Below are 13915 nucleotides of genomic sequence, written 5' to 3'. Positions count from 1 at the left end.
TGGCATATTTTTAAGGTCGTACTATAAGAACGCCGCCATTTTGATTCGCTCTATACCTCGGTGCCTTTACACTTAGCTTTTAAAAACCAAATGGTCGCCTCCGGATGTCGCGCGGAGAAAGGCAATATAATTTGGAAAGACAGGAATGGTCGGCGTATACTTTTAAATGCCGGCAGAGGCACGCTTGAGGCTGGAGACGGAACGATAAGGGGAAGACGGCTGCGATATTTTCCAATTCACCCACTTTCATCTTTTTCGGTGAAATCCGGGCAAGGTTTATAATCATTTTTTAGATTGATGTTTCGCTCGGGAAAAATGGGTCAAACTGAAGAATTTCATTTGCTAGTCAGGCAGATAGCCATGTACTCTTCGAATATATTTGGGATAATAATGGAAAAGATAGGAAAACAATGTAGATTTCCCACGAAATATTGATTAATCCGGGGCCTCGTCTCGGGAATCTTTGGTCTCGGCAGGTTTGAGCTTATAGCTAATTAAATTTCGCAATTTTACGAATATTTTCCCCCGGGCAAAAATTTATTCGATACTTTGAGCGTATAATTAGTAATTCCAAAATTCGTCGGGCTTATCTTTAGAAATTATTTGGTAACAGCAAATTTGTGCGCCACGCCGCCACCGACGCTTAATTTTCATCAAACGCCACGGCCGACCCAAATCAAATCGGCGCTTGCTCTAAATTTATGCCTTCCAACGATACCGTATAAATTTAATTTTCTAAATTTATATTCACAAAATACCAGTATAATTATAAAAAAATAGATATTTTTAATAAAAATGTAATTTTTATTATGAAAAACAATATCCTTTCATACAATTGTCGGTATAAAGGAGATACAAAAATGTGTTTGACGTTTTTCAGTAACATTGTTAATGACGTATAATCCAAGACATTGGACTCATTTTGATTGTGTAGTTACGACGGTTAGCTCGACAAATAGTTAATACCGCGATACATTTTGTTTAGAACCAGTTATAGGGTTACTATAGAGGGTATTAGCGAAGCTATAAGGTTTAGGTCTTAACGCCTGCCTTTCCGCATTACTCTGTTTCGACCTTTTCGTAAATTAACAGATTTTCTTAATATTTTATTTCGTTGTAACTGTATTATACGTATAGACGTATTATATTAGTGTGATTTGAAACCTTTTGCTTTGTCTCTCCATATTGTTATATACCGATTTACGCTTACATTCGATTCGATTCAATTCCATTCTCAACACGCACTCAAAAACATGATAGCGAAAACTTTCGATTTAATCTCTGAAATCTATACTTATATGATAGTAGTCGAACGTGCACAAACATCTTTATTTTGCATTATTTTTTATTCTTAATTGGAATCTTCGAAAAAACACCCAACTTTCTATTGCGGTTAAATATTGCCCTAAAATCGCGCTCTTTTTTCACCTTCTATATATATATATATACTTCTCAAATAACTAGCTGTTCTTTTCAATCTAAAACACTATTTTGAAACTCGAGAAAATACTTCTTTTCCCTTTGCCTAAATTCATATTTTATTCCGACCGCTTTTTAGCAACTTTTTTCTATTATACGCGATAATTGAGCCAAAGCCTAGTCTTGGCTGAAGTGTTCACCCTATTTCCTCGAATTTTTACATATTAAGGTTCAACAAATCAGGAGTTTGATGAGCTTAAAATAATTTGTTCCTCCAGGCAATCTTTCCGCGCGTATTTTTTTTTTTAATTTCTTCGAAAGAACGGAGCCAACAAAGGCGCAAAATAAAGCTTTACGACCGTTATAAATGCAAAATATCTTCGGTCTCTTTTTCTTTTTAAACATTTTGTACATCGATTCTGTGCTTTTGGTTTTAATTTTCTAAACATTTTAACCTCGCTGTTTATTTTGTTGCAACTATTCAATCATTTTCACCTCCCAAAAATAGCTTTTCTAATTTTCCCAAGCGCGACCTACAATATTATCTCCCCCTCTTCATCAAAATAACGTAAAGCTTCGTATTTTATTCATTGGCTGGTGCTTTTTATATAACTTAAAGCCAAAAACCATCGTATTGTTACGAGCGTCACATTCGCGAACCAGTAACTTTATCGTATTATTATATATTTATTTTTTTCATTTCATCGAACAAAAATAAAGAGCGAGCGCTTTTAAAGAAGCCAAAAATCCCAATTCGTTCTCAGTCGGGTGAATAACTTAAAAACGTTTAACGAGTAGTTCGTTTCCGCCATTCCTCGCTGGGGTTTTGTAAAAGTTACTGGTCGGAGATGGCAACTTGTAAAGTCAATAGAAGCGGATTCAAGACATGGCGCAACTGTTCCTCTTGGGCGTCACCAAGTCTTTGATTTTGTGACTGGCACCGAATACTGGCAGGGATTGTCGTCTCTTCTCTTCGACTTGCATTTTTTGTTGGAATCTTTGCATGAGGTGGCGCGCCGATTCTTGGTCGACTAGTTTGGCGAAGGCTTCTCTGACCCCTTGACCCTTTAAGGCGGAACATTCGGCGTAACCTTGTTCCCAGTCTATCGTGACCACCCCTTCGGACACTTCCTTACGCACGCTTCTCTTGGGTTCCAGGTCGCACTTGTTGGCGATGACGACCGTCGGAATCCCAGTTGGCCTCTGTTCCGTCACCAAGTCGCGCAAACGACGGACTTCTTCGAAAGATGACGCGTCGTCCACCGAGAATACGAGTACGACCGCGTCGGCTCTGTAACAGACAGAAAGAGAAATGTTTTCATCAGAAATTTGTCGACCGCTCCTTTATATTCGCGGTTACATTTCCTTCCTGATTCGCTTTCGCCTCTTTCTATGGCTAAATTTTTATATTGACAAATAGGTTTTTCCTTCCGAATACTACGAATAGATCGCTTATATTTTTACGCGGATGCAAAATGCGAAAAATTTCGTATTCTAAAAGCATTGATATGATAATCCCTACTACGAATATTTCTTTCCGTCTCTTTTGATATAACTCTCCATTAACTTTATTTCACTTTTATATATCGCCAAAGATCAGCAGTCTGTATAATCAGTTACGTCTGAAACTAGGAAACGAAACTTACTGGGAAATGGCGAGATTCCTCATGGCGGGGAACTCGTCGGATCCGCTGGTGTCTATGACTTCCAGGGTGACGTCGTCGCACGTGATCAAGTGGAACTCCTCAACCGTGGCCTTGTACTTTTCGGGCACGTTTTCGTAGAGGAATTGGTGCACCAGAGTGGTTTTTCCCACACGGGACGCTCCCAAAACGACCAGACGGTATCTATCCTTGAAAACCTGTCCACCGTGAGAGCCGACGGAACTCCCGCAGGAATTGGAGGAAGGTGACGTCGAAATCAAATCGTGAGCCATTTCGCGCGTTCTCAATCCGCAGACGGGCATCTTGACTGTCTCTGTACGAACCGTGGCTGAGACTGAACGAGAAACGACCTCTGGCTTTATTCCGAGCGACGATGCCGCAATCTGAGAGAGAGAGAGAAAGAGGAAAATGACGTGTTAGAAATTGAAATACTGGATGCGCGTTAGACGGAATATTAACTACCGCGTTTGTTCGAAGTTTGATAAGAGCTAAGCTTTATTTTTCTTGGTAAAAAAGACCGAGAGAGAGTAAGAGCGTTCGAAGGCCATCATAATATTTTCTTTCTCAAGCGTCTTTTCTTTAAGCACGCGAGCGACGTATAAGAGGATTTACCTTAGGCCAAATTAGCCGCGGCGCTCCGGACATCCTATCACCAGCCGACTCCTATTATAACGTAAATTCCCGGGCGGTCATCATTAAATTTAAGAGGAGCGCTTGACTGCTTAAGGGCGTCTATATTTGAGTTCCAACTTGGCCCGGACAGCGCGATCAACCCGCGATAAGGTATAAATCTACGGATTTTTGATCTTCACCCGCCCTTGACTGAATTCCGAGACCTTTTTCTAAAGCTGGCAGATCTGAGGGAGGCTAGACGCTGTCAGGTGACCGCCCATCGTCGCGTGCCACGCTGGAGCAATATCTAGGTAAATCCCCGGCGTTGACCCGAATTCCCGGGCACCGAATATCTCCCCCGTACCCGCTGACGACCCGAGTAGTATATCGAGGAAAGAGGGCTTTTAGTTTACTTCGTTTTCAAAGAAGCGCTCTTTACCAAATACACTCCAGATAGAGACGTACGAGTTATTTATAGCGATTGAGAGCCTCCCCCGAACAACTTAATATCTTTCAGCGTTACTCGATGGTCGTAGCTTTTTTTTAAACCGCTTTTTTCCCCATTGCGCCTCGATCGTCAAAAGTTTCTCACCAAAGTTTAAAGATTTTTCTCTTTTCAATTTTTTTTCAATTTCTGGGTTTATGGGCAATGTATTGATTTGTTTTTGATTCGCGGTAAAAGGGAGTTGCATTTATTCTACTACATAACTTTTCGGCTTAAGCTTAATTAAAATAATACGCGTGTGTTTCATTATTTCCCGGGCCGTTCTTTCGCCGCGGAGGGGTATAGCAATCGCGAGAGGGAAAGAAGCCCTACCCCCTCCCGGAGTCAATCGAATTTCGGTCTGGCCGGGACATCGCGTGGGCGTTGCTATGGTGATGGGAACACGTTCTTATATATGTGTCGCAACGTGACGGGTCTTATTCGAGCAAATTGTTTCATTACTCGTGTTTTGTTAATTGGATCAGATTTAATCATTCGGGGTTGGGTACTCCGCTACTGGAATATTTCTACAAGAGCGATAGATGAAAAATAGACTACGTGGCATCAGGGGGAATTTGGGGGCGATGCCTCCTCAAAAATAAATGTTGCCCCCTCAAATGAAATTTTAATTTTCCCCCACCTGCCCCCTCAATTTAATCCATTCCCCCTCAAAGAATATTCTCTGCCCCTTCATCTTTATTAGTTTTTTAAACTTTTATTCGTTGAAATTTTCCTTTTGGACCACTTAATTGTCTTGGTCTAAGGTTTAGATCGTTATTTATATGTAACTATTTTTTAATAAAATTAAAGGTTCTTGAATGGTCTGCTTCAGAACACCAAAAACATTTCACGGCGCCACTTATGTTAATTTTCGAAATTAGGTAACGAAATAAATGTGCCCCTCACAAAAATCTACTGCCCCCTTAACGAAATTTTTCTGGCTACGGGCCTGCGTGACATTCTCTCGTTTTATTAACACTATGGTAGTTTTCTTCGCGTAATATCTTCGCGATTTATTCGTCATAGTATCCGAAATAACTTTTTTGCAAAATGCAAAGCACTCGTAAAATCGATGGCCCGTATAAGAAAGAACGCTCGGAATTTGATATTGGGCTTTTCATTTACATCGAAATAGTCTCGGAGGCGGATGTGTAACAATCTCTTTCGCCAAGGGCCGCTAAAGAAACGCGGTCGCTGTATTGTAGTAGAGGGACTGACTCCGGGACGATTCCTTATCTTAACAACGGTGGTTGTCAGTGGGAATGTAGAAAAAAGAGGGACACGGTAAGTGCAGGCCAGGAGCAATCGGCTTTTGTTTGACCTTAAACGGAAACGATTCCGATGGTGCGTAGACGAATCCTGAAGGTGTACGCCCAGAAGATGGAAGGGCTTTCCGACGATGCATATTTTCGCGTGGCGGCCAGTACGAAGCGTGTTTACGTTGAAGAGTTTAACCTAGTTTTTTTATCCATTGACCCTGTTGGCCCCCATCCAAGGAAATTGATTTCGGCCCCCGTTCATAGCGACCCCTCATTCGATGGCTATCTGGCCGCGATCGTCGCCCGAATATCTTTTCGCCCCTCCTGGCTAACGGAGACTCTTTCCCAACTCTCCCGAGAAGTATTGGCCAAGACGATGAGCTCCTGTATTAATTAAAAGAATTCATCCCCGGGAATGACTTGACCTCTAAGACGCGCATTCAACGTCGCAACTTCGTAACCCGTCTATTCATCCTTTCGCAACGGTCCCTTAATTGAGTTTCGTCGTTGCGATAGTCACCCGGTCTTTTTTGTTTGCCAGTGCCTCAAATCCCAGCTTTTATCCCGACTGTTATTGAGAAGATACGATGTGTCCCGGAGAATTCAGACCGTACTCGCTCACCGATTCAGTCGACCGTTCGATTCCCACTCTTGTTTTCTTTCCGTAGGCTTAATCGAATAATTGAGATTAAATGACCGGAGTAAGACCTAATAACCGGGTTAAAAGGTGAAATCCTCGAGTCGATTAACCGTCTCAAATCGATTTAGCAAAAGCGATCGTTAGGAACGGTGAAAACTGATAATATACTATCGTTCGATCTTGAGATTGAGAGATTTGGGATTAATAATTAGCATTTACTTCCCCCTTTTCCCTCTACTCTCTAAAGAGGTTCCACTCCGATCGTCCCGATTTTCCCTTTTTAGAAGTCGCCTTCATTTGTCCATTAAACGAAATCTCCGCTCGACTAGATGGTGAATATTATTGTCAGTCGGCGTCCGCTCTTTAAGCCTTTTGGGCCTCGCTCCATATATCGCCAACACGAGGCAGCCGGGTTTAATATAAGCCTACCCCGCGTATTACGCTACAGCTATTTAGGTTACGCGTCGCCGAAGCGTGTTAGATACTTCGAGGCAAGCTCGAATCTATATGACAAAATCCAATTATCTATACGTATTAACGTCTTTGAGCGAAGTTTAAAGACTCGAGGATGCAGATTTTACCATCGCCCTATAGATCGGTAGTTAATATAAATTGAGTGTTATAGGCGGGGGGCTATTAAGGAAAATGGCTTTTAATTCCGAGAGATCCGGCCATTTACGCGCTGACCAACATATCCCGGCCTTCGGGATATCGTACGACGTATAGTTTGTTTATCTAAGTCCTTAATTTTATTTACCGATTTAAACCCGGCCTTTCGAGATGAAGCCTCGTATAGGCCAAATCAGGAAGTCCGGAACGCGATGAAAGGTTTATATTTACTCTGCTTGGATAAATATCGCGCAAACCGCGTATACGACTTCATTCCGGATTTCCAATTTTGCAATCTAACCCTTCGCTTGGATTATATCCAACCGCGAACACGCTGAACGAGACTGTCCCGAGACAGGTAGGTGGTGAAAAGTATCAATCCTCGTCCCGAAGGATCGCCGCTCTCTTCCCTAAATAGGCCGTTCGTAGCGGCCATTTAGATGGTCGACTTCGTTTTATGAAAGTAAACAGCACGAGGATTCCATTGACTATAGCCCCAATCAGTTAACCCCGTTAAATAGAAAGGGAATCAATTTACGTTGAATCGAGCGCGAGATGGGGAAACGGAACTCGGGGGCTCCCGGCTAATGTTATTGTTGAATAGAGAAGCCTCTTTTTCGGTCATTTACAGTTTGTTTCTCAATACGATTTTTGAAAGCGCGTTCTTCCCGCGGGACTCCTCCGAGATCGTCGATTGTGAACGTGGGCCAGACGGAGAATGCGCTGGCAGGGAGGGGAGAGAGTAAAGATGGAGAAACATCTTGAGGGGTGAAACATCTCTCGCTGCAGCTATTCAATTTGGGACCGAAATAAATGAGGTCAGTGGAGAAATTTTTTCATCCCACTCTCTCTCTGCGTGGTGTTTTCTTTCTCACGCGATACTTTTTCATTGGTGGTGTTCCGGTCCTTTTGCCTTTGTTCGGCGAATTCCAGAAGAGGGATCCGCGATACACGTGCCCGGAAACGGAAATTTGGCCCATCTCGACCCCTCTTTGTGATCGCTCGTAAATGGGTTGCGTTCCACTAGCTGAGAAATGTGGTTTTTCCTCCGAGTAATCTTAAATAGGGCTTAATTAAACCTTACGATGACCCAAATCCGCGTAGTATTCCACGATTCTTAGAAAATCGTCTGATATTTACACCTCGATACCAGTTACTTCGCGGAATAGCGTGGTTGCCAATCGGTTTCGTTCTCTAGTAAAAGTCTGATATCATTCGTCATTCTATTTCCGATCTTTTAAAGTTCTTAATAAAAACGCCTAAAATATTTAAAGTGGCAGTTCAGTTTCTAAGTCGATAAGGACGGATCGGTCGTCATAGGGATGTACGTCACACTAGCCTTTCGCCGAATCTGACTCTCGAAACACCCCGGAATATTTACTTTTCGTCGAAGGAATTTCGAGAAAATTGATCGATCGGGAAAGCTTAAGAACTTCGATTCTCAAGGCGATAATGACGGGCCAGTTACATTTACGCTCAAGTTTCATCGTCTCTCGGTCATGTTAACGGGGTTTCTACATTGATGGATTAGCCCGTTATAAATCTATCTTCTTAAGTTAGGACAAAACGTATTTTAAGTTAGCCTTTGTATCGATTTCAAACCATTAGCGAACGGAAATGGTGGGTTGACCTTTGACCTTCGTCGATCAAATCACGCACGCGACTAACGAATCGTGACATTTTAAGAAAGTCACGAGGAGACTACCCGAGGTGATAATCACCGATTTGGTTGAAACTAGGTGGGTATGTAGACCTTATGGTAACATGAAATTTCACCAAGGGAAAAGTTGCAATGGGCATTAGTTTTGCCATGGCAACCGAAAATGTTTTTGACAACACAGTATGTATATTTTCTCATTGAAAATAACATGGGAATCTGAGCATTTCTAAGGGTACCTAACCTAACCTAACCTAACCCTGTGAAAAATTTTAAAAAAATTTAAAATTTCAAAACCAAAAAAAAATAGATCAAAATTGACAAATGAAATGAATTTTATGATATTTTGATGAATTTTGGTCAATTTGATCAAAATATGTAAAAATTGATCAATTGTTATTTTCAATTGGACAATATACATACTGTGTTGTCAAAAACATTTTCGGTTGCCATGGCAAAACTAATGCCCATTGCAACTTTTCCCTTGGTGAAATTTCATGTTACCATAAGGTCTACATACCCACCTAGTTTCAACAAAATCGGTGATTATCACCTCGGGTAGTCTCCTCGTCAGTACCCACCCACCCTAGTTTATATTCAAGTTAAAAGCTAAGGATGTCGGTAAAGTCTGCGCTCTAATACGACTTCTATTCGGACCTCGCCAAAACATTGTTAGCGTATTTATCCCGCGTAAGGCGAGCAATATTGTTATCGGGATTCCTCGAATTGTAGATCTTTATCGGATACCATCATCGCTTACTTATTTCCTAAGAAGACTCGTATTCCTCGTGTCAAGGTGTAGAGAGGAAACTTCATTTCTCGTTTTCATCATTGATTGATTGTATACGCGTCACCTCGCCGACTTTAGCGTGAAAAACGAGCCTCCTCGCGCTCGACTACTACGTATCCCTTCGCCGCGTTTCCGTTGTCACCCTACTGCTTTCTCCTATCAGGCGACAGGAACACCGAGATAACGTTCCGTCATACTTCCTCCCGGAAAACTGGCGCCGTTTACAACGCAACCCCGCAATTTACTCCCGATTTGTAACGCGCGCTTATGAATAAGATAATTAGGCAAGAGACTGTTCAGCTTCTTACACTACACTTTGATTTCACTTTTTACAATTTATTGCTACGGCAAAAACATCTACCTTTTAAAGGAACTGAAGCAACCGACACTGAAGTAATTATTGTTGTAAGCGGAAAATTTTCCGAAAAATGACCGAAGCCTTTTTTCCGGAAAATTTTCCGTATTTTTCCGAAAAAAATAAAAATGTTTTCATTCCATGATTAGTCTAATATATTGTTTACAAATTTAAATAAAGCGGAATTTTCGCCTAATTTTATCGAATCTAAAAGTAAAACTAAACCTCTAGACTAGTTTAAACTAGAGCTCGGCGTTTGGATAAGAATTAATCACTTTATTTATGTTTATCCAAAACACACATTTATCCACTAATTATCCGAAAAAATCTATTATTTTTACATGTTAAATTGCTTTTTAGTCTGGATAATATTCACGAATAAACAGTTAATCGTTATTTTTATGGTTAATCGAAATTTTAGCGGTTAATTTATCTGTTTCGCCGAGCTCTAGTTTAAACTGATTAATAATGTAACACTATTAATATTTTGTAGTATGTTTACTGATATTAGACATTTTACATCGATAAACAGTTAAAAACATTAAAAACCCTTAAAAAGGAATTTATTTTCCGTTTTGTGGAAAATTTTCTGGAAATTTTTCCGCAATTTATTTTTCCGGAAAATTAACAACACTAGAAGTAATCGTATGGGAAAGGGACTTTAACTAAATAATATTATCTAGCCCTGACTGTCTAATTATGACACACATTGCAATAATTGCTGTTTCTACCTTCCTCTAATATTCTACATATATAGGAAGGGAGGGGGCGGAAGTAGACGTTTTCCGCGGAATCATAAGGCGGCGAATACGGCTTCGTGATGAAAAGAGCGTCTAGCCACGTATTATGTTTTGTTTATATTCGATCCCAAGAAGTGCAATATCAATTCAGGTTGAGGGGGGGCTAGAGTGTGTTTTTGGTAGGGCTTCCTCTCCCTTGTTCTCCGAAACTGGCGTTCCATTTCGAAGAGGGTTTTTGCGTTTTATATAACGACTTCGTGATACCTTTAATATTATTGGGCTTTTGTTTGTCTGTGTATATAGTTCTTTGGGAAAGATACAGGCTTTCCAACTTGTTTTACCGCTGTTGCTACGCTGACTTTTATATTTATTTGATGTTTTGTTTTGAAGAATTTAAAGGTTAAAGATATTGTTCTATTTTTACTAGGAAAGAAATACCCGCTTACGTGAGGATTTTAATGGAAATTTAAAGGGAACGCTTTTAAAAACAACGATCGGTAATATTAAAAAATAACAATACTTTTAAATAAATTGCTTAAAAGTCAGGCAAGTCGAGATGGGTTATTTTTGAAAGAAATTCTAAATAAGTGTCCTCTAGTGTTTTTACATTATATTGACTCATCACTTAATTTTTTCGTATTTATTTAACCTTCTTTTTGGTTTATTTCAATAATTAGATAATAATTGCAATTATTACATACATAAAAATAAAACGTCGGTTTTTGTTTTAAATTGTGTTTTTTTTTACTTGCTTAACTTTTGCTCTTAGGTAGTGTAATAATGGGCACAATATATTCCATTGTTTTTTTTAATTTTAACAACTCTAGATTTATAAATATACCAAAAAATAAATATAATTATTTAATTAAAAAATTATAGCGTTTATAATAACAAAATATTTCCTGATAATGCGCATGCAGTCAACTACGTATATTTTTCAGCAAATGCAAAGAGTCTTCACCCGTTGAAACATTTTTAATTTTTCTAACAAAACTATCCGCCCATTGACAACTTTACATACTTAAAATTTCTCCCCAATGTTAATCCACGGGAGTTAGAGTCCTGGTTATTAATTTCCAGGGCGCCATCCTTTGCCTTTGTTTGGATCCCGGGCAGAAATTCTATAGTCTTTCGATGCTTTGATAAGGAGGGGAATCAAAACGGGGGGGGGGCGGCGATCGAATGTGGTGTATAATTCTTTATTGGCTCCACGATGTCCCCATCAACCCTTCACTTTTCTCTCTTATCACCGTCATCATATTTTATAATATTCCAGTCGCGTCTCTCCTATGTTTTCTCTTTTAAATTTTCTTTTTTGACGTTATTTGGCTTTCTTTATTTTAATTTCAAAGCGTTTTAAATCTACATTAAACTCCCTAAAGCGTTTCTTGCGCGCTTTCATTTATGAATTAATTACTGCAAATTTTTTTATGGCTATCATATATTTGCGTGCTATAAAAACTAATCTTCTCTGTCGTATAAGCTAATTATTCCAATTTTCACCTATACTTAAGTTCAAAGGAAGAAATAGCGCATTTTCGCCTATACTTAAGTTCAAAGGAAGAAATAGCGCATTTTCGCCTATACTTAAGTTCAAAGGAAGAAATAGCGCATTTTCGCCTATACTTAAGTTCAAAGGAAGAAATAGCGCATTTTCGCCTATACTTAAGTTCAAAGGAAGAAATTGCGCATTTTCGCATATACTTAAGTTCAAAGGAAGAAATAGCGCATTTTCTCCTATACTTAAGTTCAAAGGAAGAAATAGCGCATTTTCGCCTATACTTAAGTTCAAAGGAAGAAATAGCGCATTTTCGCCTATACTTAAGTTCAAAGGAAGAAATTGCGCATTTTCGCATATACTTAAGTTCAAAGGAAGAAATAGCGCATTTTAGCCTATACTTAAGTTCAAAGGAAGAAATAGCCCATTTTCGCATCTTTTGAACTGGAGACGATGTGCGAAGAAATGAAATTTCATGCGAGGTCTATTTCTAGTGCATGCAAAAAGATCAGTGGAGCATAATTACCTATTTAAATATCGTGAGTTGGAGTAAATCTTCTACCGGCGAAGATATCGCTGCTATCATCAAATGATGGGCAAAAATCAGGGCAATAGTCTCAACGCTGGTTGTACGGTTGCAAATGCGAGGTATTGCAGTCTTCAATGGCTGGAAACTTTTTTATTAACGCGTCGCGTTATAGTTTGCAAGGGTCCGGAGCAGTCCTAAACAGATTCAAAACTACAAACCAACTGAGAAGTTCCAAAGTTGGCGCGCCACTTTTATACAATATCCTCGGAAGTATCTCCTCCCCCGCAGCAGCCCCCCCCCCTTTTCTCTCTCTCTCTGGGAATCGTGGCTTCCTGGTTGCTAAGCGACTAGTATTAAGAAATCGCTCACCTTACACCATTGCCGAAGTCATTGAGAGGGTAAAGTTTGGTTGTATATCAATGCGGATGTATTTCTACCCCAGCTTATCCAGCACCTCCGTTACTTTCCTCCCTGTCGTTTAGTTGTTGACCCCCTTATGCCCCCCCCCCACTTCGAGTTACCTCTCTTTCACCCCCCCCCCCCCCCAGCATCATCCTTTCTTGCTCTTCCCTTTTTTTACTTTCAACAGAATTGTGTTTTATCCCCCTCTCCGGCGGAAGAAGGGGGAAGTGGCCCCTTATTTGGGGTTTTCGGACCTCTTCTATCCCTTCGGGGGATCCGTGACGTCATTACTAGATGGGAAGTGACGTCAAACGAAGAGGCCGTCCCGGTCCCGGGTCACGCTGAAGCCCGGCCAAGCGTGATGGAGAGAGTGGACGCGCCTTTTCGGGGAGGATGGATCCGCAGGACGGAGGAGAGGGGGCAGGAACCACCGATTATTAATTCCGCGATAGATTTTACTCAATTTAGAAGAGCTTCCTCTATCGCGGCTCAATTGATTTTTATACGCGGAAGCGGGGTTTCCACTTCTCTGGCGATTCTTTCAATCCACGCTCTATTTTCAGCTCTAAATTCCGGGTAAATCGCGCTGTTGCCTTTAAATTTCCGTAGAAATTATTGTTTTCGAAATAAATATTGCAAACTACCAGTAGGAGCGTTCTTCAGGCACCGCAAGTGCGCGGGGAGAAGCCCACTTCCAGGTTTTCGATGAATTCTTACGAACCGCATTTACAAAAGTACTTAAGAGTTTAAGTTTTTGAATTCCTTCTCTAGTGTAATCGCGTTTAATACATGTAGATAAACCGGTAAAACCATTAATTGTTTCATAGGCTTTTATAAAAATTCGAAGAAACGGCTAAAAGCTTAAGAACGAAGTAATGTATTCGTAATTTCTAGCATCACGCGAAAGGGTACCGTAGAAAGCACCGTGGCAATACTTTTAGTATTCGTATCTCGACTCGAGTTGTGAAATAACGTAGCTGTACTTGAAAATGTAGTGGGTTTAAAGATTGGGGCAATGTATAAGTGGCAATGTGACTACAATTAGCGTGCCAGCTTTCGTTGAACCCCCTCGATCGGCCGAGATTCCGTCTTCTTCATTACAGCAGCCGTTGCTTCGGTCCAGGGTATCCCTCGAATGTGTAAACAGCCTCAACCTACGCGAACAAAAAGGGCTTCTATTTTGAATGCCTTTTGGAATACTTTGAATAGATCCGCTTATGGAAAGACAGTTGCGTGAGTAGCTAAAAGACGCGTCGT

General features: G+C 40.5%; 1 protein-coding gene across 1 annotated transcript; it reads right to left on the bottom strand.

Moving 5' to 3' along the window:
- Positions 1–862: 862 nt before the first annotated feature.
- LOC149932920 (GTP-binding protein Di-Ras2-like) lies at positions 863–12455 on the bottom strand. Its single transcript, XM_090155910.1, has 3 exons — positions 12254–12455; positions 3066–3466; positions 863–2710 (listed from the first exon to the last, which is right to left on the bottom strand). The coding sequence occupies exons 2-3, from the start codon at positions 3383–3385 to the stop codon at positions 2299–2301; spliced, it is 732 nt and encodes a 243-aa protein (XP_090012036.1). The 5' UTR covers positions 3386–3466; positions 12254–12455; the 3' UTR covers positions 863–2298.
- Between the last annotated feature and the right edge of the window lie 1460 nt (positions 12456–13915).

The sequence above is a fragment of the Leiobunum rupestre genome, chromosome 8 (genome assembly GCF_980474605.1).
Source record: "Leiobunum rupestre chromosome 8, qqLeiRupe1.1.hap1, whole genome shotgun sequence".
In the NCBI taxonomy this organism is placed as follows: domain Eukaryota; kingdom Metazoa; phylum Arthropoda; class Arachnida; order Opiliones; family Sclerosomatidae; genus Leiobunum; species Leiobunum rupestre.
The sequence above is the reverse complement of the archived record's forward strand: the minus strand, read 5'-3'. Positions and strand labels throughout refer to the sequence as shown.